Consider the following 10,930-nt stretch of genomic DNA (forward strand, 5'->3'; position numbering starts at 1 on the left):
ACTTATTAATCTCTTTCTTCTCCCCTCTTTCTCTCCCCCCCTTCTTTCTTCTTTCTTTCTTTCTTTCTTTCTTTCTTACTCTCTTCCCCTCTCCTCCCAAAAATATGCCTTTACAGAAACATAAGGTAGATCTTTTCTACAAACTGCGCCATGTGATGAATGAACTCATTGACCTACGTAGACAGCTGCTGTCAGGTCACTTGACACAGGATCAGGTGCGAGAGGTCAAGAGGCACCTCACAGTGAGGCTGGACTGGGGCAATGAGTAAGTACAGGTACCAGCTGGGTACTGTTTGTTCTAATTATTTTAAAATAGCTTTTATTAAAAAAAAAAAAAACCACACCAAACTTTTTCCTTCCAATAGTATTTGTACACAGGTAGAACATTTCATTATTTGGAAATCAAATACAACTTCTTATAGTGAGTTTATTGCGTAGTTCTTCTACTATTTCTCTAAATTGAGCTGTTTGCTTATTAGTAGGTCTTTTCTAAGGCTATCTGCACTTTTAAAAGGTTTAGGTCAATTTACTTTGTATCAGTATAGTGAATATTAGGCCTGGGAGTATGTGTTCATAGATACTAAAAACCCATTCGTCAATTGAAGAAGTATTTTAATGGTTGGTGCAAGAACTAGAGAATCTCACTGTCAACAGTGACATTGGAGCTGAGGCTGTGATATTTAGACTTTTTATATAATTATAATACATAATCTATGTATTTGGCTGCTGATGACATTTCTCAGAGGTTTAGACTCTCCTTGGTCAGTTCCATGGTGAATTTGTGGAGAGGGTTGTTTTTTTAGAGCCAAAGATGACTGTAATTCGGATAGAAGCTGAAATGGTAATAAATTGCCATTAGACAAAAACTAGCCCTTCACCAGAATTGGTTTTGTTCCGAGATATAGTGTATCAGACAGGTAAGTCTTGCATGACACGCATACAACCTTTTCAAAGGAAATATCACCCCCTCAGGCATGTAGCAACTGCTTTTAAACTAGGAGTAGGATTAGTGCTAATTAACATATGGGGGGAGGAATTCTGTAAGTTGACAACTAAGGAAGAAAGTCAAATGTTTTTCACTAACATATCTTTTGTTGTGACTCCGTTCCTTAGTCACCTACTTCAGAACTCCCTATGAGAGACACACTTGAATACATTCATGAAGATTTAGCTAGCCCCCATGCTACATTTCATTTCTCTCTTGTTAAAAGAAAGCTCTGAAGGACATAGACTAATAGATCGCATCAAGTCATTGTTCTGTAGTGCAGAGTTACAGATATCTTCCATTACCATTCCCACTAGAGTAAATGGGAACCAAGAGACCATTTTTGAACATCATGCCTAGGCGTTTTCGCTTAAAGAGTGTATGGATGAAATTAGCAACAGGAAGCTGCAAAAATGTTGTAGGAAAAAAAGCTGAGGAGAGTAGACAGCAATGCAACAATGAAGAGAATAGGTTGTTCAATGAGGTGGCTATATGCATCTTGTATTTTTTTTTTAAATAAATGTAAAATCATTAAATACAAAGTACATTAAAACTATAAAGGTAAATCTAATGCATGAAAACTATGGAGAAGCATCAGTGAAATCAGTAAATACAAGTATGTTAATGATTAAATGCATCCGCTCAGGATGCTTGTTTAGGGAAAAAAAAAAGTGTTTCTTATTGCATAAGAACAGGTACTGCTCTCCCTAGAGAAAAAGGTACATGATATCAGAGAGACGTGCTTGAACAGAAGAGGGTATAAATAAAGGAACTGCATAAAAAGGCATATGATTGAAAAGATATTTAATTTAATATGTACATTATGCAGCATTTAATTATAAATGACTGGGAGTTTGGAGGGTCTTTCTGCAACATCACTCTTTTCCATACAATTTCTGAGAGAGTTGCTTTTGTCTCCCCTCTTTGAGTTTTATCGTGAAACTCGTGACCACATGTCTTAATCTGTTAAAAAACCTAATGATTTTCATATACATATTCACATAGTACTGCCCTTGCGCAAATAATGTAATAACGTTCATTGCTTATTCCATCATACTTGAGATTTACAAATAAAATAAATGAAAAATATTGTTATTAACATGCATTAATGTTAACTGAGAAGCTTAAATACATGCAAAAACAGGTCTGTATTATTCAAGATCGTACAATCCAATAGGAAACATTCTGCGACCAAGTCCAAGTAGTTTTCGGAAAACAGGAAATTTTACACATCTAATATGTAGTACGTATGCTTATTTAGTGCAAAGCTACTTTTATGCTGACTTTGATCATTAATGCATTGTATTATTTGGGAAGGAGTGATGCAAACATGAAATTCACACTTCCTGTCACCACCAGTTAGGTCTTTCTCAGTTTGTTGAACTGGTATCATTTTCCCTTAAATACACTGGCAGCAGTTCTGGTAGTCAACCCTTGTGTTCTCGTAGGAGTTGGTGGAAATCAAGGGACAGATACACTCCTTGGATAATAGTTACAGATTTTTTTTGTGAAAGAAGTAATTTAGACTGTTTTCAGAACTACTACAGGGAACTTCTGTTGCTTATTTTTGTATACTTAGTCTAAATATTAAGTTTTGCTCTGTGGTTTGGTCTGTTAAAAATGTAGGAATATCATTTATTTTACAACTATTGCTGCTAACCTTTTGTATTGTTGTTAGTCATTCTCATAATGCAGTACTGATTTCCACTTATTGCAGCGATTTAATTTTCTGGTGCTTACACATTCTTTCTCCCCAGTACAAAAATATGATCCTGGATGGATCCTTTTTGTGATGTGTTGTTACCTCTTCCAGTTTCCCACAGTTAGCTTGTTTTTGTATGCATACAGTGACTGATACTCCTGCTATATAGGTTTTTTGTATTTCCCAGTTGCTCAAAAGAGCAGAATTTACTACCTTCAGATAAGCATCTTAGTGGTTTTAGACTTTCAGTTTTAAGCACCTTTCTGTGTATTTTTGCACAGCTGGAATCTCATATATTGTCTTTTTTCATGCATCTCTTCCTAGGTTTTACGCAAAATGTTACAAATATTTGTTTTTTTTAAAAATGTTTTACTCTGATACAATTGATTAGAATATTGATCTACTGAAGTCTGAAATGCTATTGGAAGTGTCCAATGGTCTGTAAATAACAAGGAAAAACTTGTAGAGTAGGAAACAAACATTGTGAAACTGAAACCTGCAATTCATCATCATGTTTTAAATCATCTTATAAAGTGAAATCTGCGGTTCATCATCTCATTTTAAATCATGCTGCCAAGTAAAATAGAAACTTGATTTTGAAATACTTGTTTAGGTTTTTTTAAATGAATGGGTACGTTTTTCAATGTCTACTAGTGCTTAGAATGGGAAACCAGAATTAAACTTCTTTACTAACAAAAACCTGTTTCATTCTAGAGTCTTCTGCATCAAAAACAGATGAAGGAATCTGCCTTACAGAGCTTTTATTTGAAATATGAATGCTCTGCTTCTTCTCCAGTGCAAAAAATTAATTGCAGCAGTATGTGCATATCTTATTTACCAAAAAGGCAGATGAAGATTTTTTCAAAGTAATTTAACTTAAAAATCAGAGGTCATCTTAAATGGTCTTCAGGATTGATTCTTTCAGATTAGTATAGTATCTGTCAGGAGATTAGTAGAAAGCATCCAAGTTTCTGAGCATGATCACTTTCCCTTTTATACCGAGGGAACATACTTCCTTGCCTATAACTGTGGGATAGATACTCTATGTTTTGGCTGAGAAACAGAGTAAGGGAGGGAGAGCCACCAATACTTTGAGATTTTGGACAGATAAAAGCCATAGACAAGATGAGTTTGTGGGCTATGTTACTTTTTAGTCAAAGGTTATTCTTTTTCACATAAAATGTTATTAAAATCATTGCATTAAAAGAAATTTTCCAAATAGCTGCTGTAAATTCTGCACAGAAAGATCCACAGATAGCCAAAAGTTACAAATGATAGTTTAAAAAGAAAAAAAGGGGGGGGCAGGGGAAGAATGTTAGAAATAAATCTGTCACACTGTCTTGCAAATAAAATGAAACAGTGTTTTAAAGTCATGGTCTTTCTCTTACCTCAAAATTGCAGTCGGAAAGCCAGTGGCAGATGCAATGTTAGCACCTACTAACTACTACCACGGTAACACTGTGGAGGGAATAGTGTGATCCGATGAAATAAGCATAGCCTTGAAACTCAGAAAGTCCTAAATGTCAGTGCTCACATCCTTAGAAGATTTTTTTTTTTTGGACTTTGAGTGACTTACCCTCTTGTCACATTTTTCTTGACATAAAAGGAATAATAATTACTTCCTGGTAGTGTTGCAACAATTAGCTTAAAGTTTATAAAATGCATTTGGAGATATGCATTAAATGTACATCTGAGGTTGTAATATCTGGAAATCAGTTTGAGAATTAAAGGAAGTCTTATTACAGTAGTTGTCATTGTTGCATCAAAGGTGATCAAAATAGGAGTAAACAATTTAAACAACCATAACAAAATGCCTTTAAGAAGGTTGCAGAAAGAATAGTTACTGTTTCTGTATAAATATATAACATTTTTCCCTCTCCTGAATGTACCTGTAGTAACGATTGTGTTAAGGGATTAAAACTGTAAGGAACTCTCTTGGATGTCAGCCTTTGAGGAGGTTTATTAAAACCTTAATAACCTCTCTCTGTAGTCTGATACTTCCATGCTCAGAAGTATTTGCTGCCGTTCCCCTTAATTGATTCCTTACTAAGATCACTTACCTTCATCTCATCGCCTTCATTTTAAGAAATAATTCCCTGTGTAGCGTTACATCAGTGCTTTAATAATTTCTTTATAGATTACAGCCTCTGCAGTTTTTGTATACAAAATAACTTAATTCTGTCAAAGAAAAGTATCAAGTTGTATTAGCACAGTCTAATTTTCCCAAACAAGTTTTTCATAGATTTAATTTTCCATGGATTTCTGTATTGTATTTCTTTCGAAGCCTTTTTTTAAAGTCTGCATATAGTTTATGCAAATCACTGTCAGGATGATTTCCTTTCCCTTCACCACCTTTATAAATGTATTTCTGAAAGAGAAATATGAATTATATTAAATGAGGCTTTGATGTAGTGAGAGAAGGAATACAAGGAAAATTGGTGGCTGCAAAATTAAAGCTGAAAAGAGTAAAGTGCACGTTTTTGGAGCAAAGGGGCTGAGATCTTGCACACTCTAGAGATGTGATGAGTTCTCCCCATCTGTTCTTCAAGTTTGGATGTGCATCTTAAAGACATTTTTTAGTCAAATGACATATTTCTGCAAGGTTCTTCTAGGAAGAGTTGCTATGACTTGTGGTTTTATGAATTCTAAATGGTGTAGCATTTGTATTATAAATAAATCAAAATATTAGAAATTAAGGTCATTCTTTGAAATTACCGTTAAAACCAAGTTGATTTTCTCTAGAAGCCCAGGTAACCTGAAGTGGAGTTGTATGTTCATCCCTTCCAGTATTAAAAATGCTAGTATTTTTGCCTATCGGCTTGTCTTCACATTGCTTGAGAGAAAAGTATCTAGAGATTTTGGGTGGTGGATTCCCACCCCCACCCCGCCTCCCGCAAAGAAAGGAAAATTCTAAAGACTTCTGTGTGGAAGAGGAGGAATATCTAAATGTCAGCTGGAGTTATCCCAGCCATATGCTATCAGGAGGTAGTTAATAGGCTTGGGGATATTTTGTAGATATTTGGGAAATATTTTTTGAAAGGCAGTTCTCAATGTTAAGGCAGAATAAAAAAGCACATGAATTTGCTTGTAAAAGACAGTGTTGTGGAGAGAGGAACTGTCAAATAAACAAACCAGCACATTATCTAATTTTTATGCATGCTATGTTTTGGAGAAATACTGCTTGGCAGCTGGTGCTCTCATATTCCCGCAGTATTTGATAATAGAGAGTGAAAGTGGGCCACTGACTATCGCTGCCATTTCAAGAATTATGTTGTCAGTGCTTCGCGGACAAAAAACAATTAAATGCGTAAACCTGAACTTCCACCTGCACAATAAATGACAGCATGTTAGTACTAAAGCAAAAGACACCTTTATTTTCTGGGAGCAAGGAAAGGAAAGGAAATCCGTTGTGCAGGATTAACATAGTATTAGAAAATGAGAATCTTCTGGGCTGGAAATCCATGGTGTTAAGGGATTTAACTAAAAATAGGATATCAGATAAGTTTCACAGGGATGCTACTGCAGTTGTGTTGAACATTATTAAGTAGAAGGTAACACCTTTGTCATGTGTTGAGTAATGAGTCCAGCCACTATTTGACATCAGTTCTCTAGAGAGTTGAAATTATGAGAATACAACAATATCAGGCTATGATTAGCTTTGACAGTTTTTTTCTGTAAAATTTCATAGTGCTTTGTAACTGTAATGCACTTAAAAGTGGTTTTGATAATGTCATTAGAAAATAATTTGTTAATATCTGTATGTTGAGGAGAAACTCCCTTATGAATATACTTTAGGGAGGGGTGTGTGTACACATGTGAGTGACTGGGTATTTTGGAGGAGGTTTAGATACTCAGATTCAGGAAAACTGTGAAAGGATACGATGAGCATTAACTTTTTAAAAAAGCTTTGAACTGGACTCTTTGTATATTATTATTTTTACCTTTTCCATTGAAAATATAATTGGTTTTGGCAAAGAACTAAGAATGTGGAAATTCCAGCTTGTCAGTACAATATTTTAATGGTAATTGTACTGCCTAACAGTTGTTTGCCAGCAAGTGGGCTAGGGCTGAGCTATATTTTTGAGATATGAAGGTTTAGGGATATAATTAAGGAAGGATAACCTGATCAAGCAAAGTTTCAAAAAGAACTATGGAGTTGGGAAGCTTGTGGGAAATGATTAAAAGTACAGTGGTCAGCAAAGGTAACTGGGCTTCGTACAGGCCTTCGTACAGGCCACTGGTTTTTCCTTGCTGTTGTTTTAAGTTAATTGCTCAGAAAGAGACACTGTATTGCCTGGAGGCTTCTGTTTCTTGCACCATACAATTATTCTGCGGTACCTGAGAGGTTTTTTCAAATAAAAATTTTCATTTGCCATCAGGAACGAGTCTGTTCAGAATTACAAAATTAAATTGACTTTTGCTTTTCTTTTATAGTTCGTGACAGAAAGAGTGCAAAGGTAGTTCATGAGGGCACCTCTTCTGAATTTTTTTTCTTTAGGACTATTAAGAATTTCAGTATAAAATATCTCTAAATGAATTGTCAAAGTTACGTAAGATGAAAGCAGGAAAATTCATGTCTCTTTAATTTTACTCCTAATATGTGTGTTTAGAGCAGCTTTTTATTGTAATGCTCACAACTCTTTATGCCTCAGAACCTGAAGATCTACAGAGCAAAAGTTGGGTTTTGACACCTTTTAGGTTCTCATTCTGCAGTCTACAATTATTAATTAATTGGTAATAGTTGTTCATTTAGTTGTCTGGATGCAAAATAGCTTATTCTGTCCGCTGCTCACATGCAGCTGTGACCTCAACTGCCTTCTTTACTACAGAATTTTGTAACTAGTCATCCTCTTTGCACTGGTATACTTTTTTTTTTTAATAGTTTATATCTTTGATTTGAGCCAAAATATTATTTCAGTTCGGAGTAATTAAAAGGTTTTTGTGTGTGTGTTACAACCACGGATTAAAATTCGTGTTGACATTGTAGTTTTTGTTTATTATTAAAAAAATACTATGTTTATACAGTGATAAATTTGGGGGTTTAGTTGCACGAACACCAGGAATTTCAAAGCAACTTCCCAAGGTGCGGTATCTATTTCCACATTTGAACAGGATTACTAATGGAACTTTTTCATTATGTAGCGAAGGACCTACTCAAATACTGCGGCAGAAACCAGAGTACCAACTTTATTTGCCTGCTACGTTTCCATGTATGAAATCAACTTGTTCTGGATACTGCACCAACATACTGGCCAAAAGCTTCAACTAGCATTAGTTGCTGTAGCTCCACTGAAGTCAGTGAACAAAAAGTAACAAGTTCGTAGTGGTTTTTTGTTTGATGTTTGCATTTAATTTTATTTAGAAGGTTTATCTGTTTAATGATTAACAATTGCAAAAAGACTTAAATAGTTCAGTATTTCTTGTGTCCTTGCCCTTGAGTAAGCACATGTAGTAGATAATAGTGAACACTAATGTATTATACTTACCATTGTTCCTTCCTTCTCTTTTGCAGACATTTGGGCCTGGATTTAGTTCCTCGGAAGGACTTTGAGGTTGTGGATTCAGATCAGATCAGTGTTTCAGATCTTTATAAAATGGTAAGAAATCTGTGGGAGATTCCTTTGAGTTTTCACTTTGGGGGGAAAGAAGGGAAAAAGTTGTTATTCTTTACTCTTATATATGTTCTTGATTAGAATAGTGTCGTACGCTGAATGTCTTTTTCATTTGCACCCTAACCACAGGAATAGTTAGTGCCTCTACCCTGAGTTTAGTAAGAATGAACCAACTTTCTTTTGGAAATGGCATGCTTATATACATTTTAAGTTCAATTTACAAAGTAACATGGTATGAAAACTGGAGAAGGTAACTTTGATTGTTGTTTCTTCCTACGATTTTCTTGTTTTTAAAATCTATTGTTTCAGAAGCAGCAAAAGAAGTTCTAAAAAACCAGATCCATCATATACAGCTAATGGGAATCCTTTTAAACTTTGGTCTTTGTTGCTAAAATCAATATACTAGCATTAAATGAAGTAGTAATAATCTTTTTACATTAATTTGTAGAATTAAAGAAAAATAGGGCTGGAAAATCTTAAGAGGTCATCCAGTCCATTCTCCTGCTTAATGTCAGGATCAACTGTCTCTGTCATTTATGACAATTTCGTTCTGTTTCTAAAAATCTCCAGTGGTTAAGACTCCACAGCCTGCCCAGGCAATCTTTTTGCTCCGTTTGCTGTTCTTACAGTTTGGAAGTTTTATTAATGGTGGTCTTAGACATAGAGATTTCTCGCTGCAGGTTAAGCTTCACATCTTCCTGTTGTGTCCACAGAGAAACAAGATTACTCCTGCCTGTTTGCACCACCCTTTATGTACTTGAAGACTTAAGTCCCATTCAGTCTCCTCTTCCTTAGGCTAAAGAACCCCATTTCTTTCAGTTTTCCTTTATAGGTCAGGTTTTCTAGACCTCTGGTTCCTGCATGTGTTCTGCAGATGTTATATTATATAATCTGCAGTTTGCCACTGCCTTTTGCAAGTATACTGCTGAACTCTGTCAGATGGAAAATAATACAAAATCCTGGACGCTCCAGAGATTAACTGTGGTGATATCTTGCAGAGGTCTGTTCATTTGAAAGCACCATGAGCCAGGCAGATGTTTTGGCAAATTCTATTGACGTATAATGAAGAACGCTAACAGATTGACGCGCTTTTGGGTTACTTGATTGTTACTTCGAACAGCAATTATTAACTGGCTGGGAGAAATAGAACTGCTTCCTGTTGTAGGATCTAGTCTTGAACATCCTACTTCTGCCATTAATTAAAGTTTCTCAAGCCTGGAGTCCATCAACAGTTTGTGTGAGTCCAGAAAGTCCATGAGGGCAGTCTGCAGATGAAGAATACTTAAGTGAAAAGTCTGTTTCTAGGACTTGCATAGATAATAAACACCTTTGCCCTGTTTCAAAGATTTTTGAGCTCACAGAAAAGGGGAGAAAGCGGGGAGACCAGTGAATAAGTTAATTTAAGCAAAACTAATCCTTGAACATTAAGGCCATCTCTGTTGTGTGGCAGTGTCCCTTAGAAAACATATGTGGTGCATTTGAATAAGAATGTTAGGATTGTCAGGAAAAGTAGTACAATTCCTTCATTGCACTGAGTTCCAACTTCTATCGTTATTAGTTGCTAGTACAGTCATATTAGTACACAGCGAAGTTAAAGTTGTTTTAGAAATGTGAATTGTGCCGTTAATGAACTGTAAAGCCACTAATGCATTTCACAATTTAGCTGCGTTTGGATTCTACTTTGTTGGTAGGACTATGTAATATAGTTAACTTTGTTTTGGATCATGATGTAACCGTAAAGGGAGAAACAGCACGTGATGTTCTGTGGAAAGTGAATGAAGACCTTTCCTGACATGCTACTTTATTAAAAAAAAAAAAAAACCCAACCCCAAAAGCAAAAAAAAAACCCCAAAAAACACAAACCAGCAATTACTGTAATACAATGTCTTAGCTTAATATCTTCCAAAGAAAATAGTGTTTTTTCTACATAAATATTGTTACAGTTTCACTCACTTCTAATAAACTTTTAATTTCCTATTTTAAAATGTTTTTGGCTTTCAGCTATATAAGATTAGGGAGTGATAGGTCCGTGTCTAGGTGGGGTTTTTTGATATGCAAGATGTATATAATAGTGGATTTCGTGGAAAGAAATAAAAATTGTTTCATAAGAAATATTGAAATACATCACTCTAATAGTACTAATTTTTAATGTTTGTTCCTGATTTGCCATAGTCCAAGGAGAGTTTGGTGCTATTACAGCAGTTTTCCTTCAAATACAGTATAGAAAAAACTCAGTACAAAATTCAATCAGTAATGACTCAGAGAGTGCAAGATAAGTTGCTAACAGGATTGCTTTATTACTCTGTTTCATTCTGAAGATTTTTTTTTTACTCTGAATACTTGTAGTACAGCAAATAGTTAATATTTAATTGTCAAAGTAGTCTGATTATGTCACCCATCTTAGTCCTGAAGAAAATGTCCACAGCACAGTTTGCTGCTGAGATCTGTGGGGGTATGAGGACATGACCGTTAGTCAGCTCACACTTCACTGTTGCTTTAGTTTGTAGATTCAGGAAGACAGTGCTGTCTGATCACATCTAGTTCATAGTCAGAAGGCAATTTCAGGAACCGAAACAGCTGAAAACCTGTTGTTTTTTTTTTTAATTTAAATTTGGCAGAGATTTAAGCCGG

The 10,930-nt window shown here is 35.2% G+C and overlaps 1 protein-coding gene across 1 annotated transcript in view; it reads left to right on the forward strand.

The window, feature by feature from the left end:
* DOCK3 (dedicator of cytokinesis 3) overlaps positions 1-10,930 on the forward strand; it is a 199,621-nt gene that overhangs the window by 54,081 nt on the left and 134,610 nt on the right. The window contains exons 6-7 of the mRNA XM_009321865.1: positions 117-265; positions 8,200-8,284. Of these exons, the coding sequence (XP_009320140.1) occupies positions 117-265; positions 8,200-8,284 (234 nt within the window). The remainder of the gene's footprint in view (positions 1-116; positions 266-8,199; positions 8,285-10,930) is intronic.

The sequence above is a fragment of the Pygoscelis adeliae genome, unplaced genomic scaffold, assembly GCF_000699105.1.
Source record: "Pygoscelis adeliae isolate BGI_AS28 unplaced genomic scaffold, ASM69910v1 Scaffold94, whole genome shotgun sequence".
NCBI classification, from domain to species: Eukaryota; Metazoa; Chordata; class Aves; order Sphenisciformes; family Spheniscidae; genus Pygoscelis; species Pygoscelis adeliae.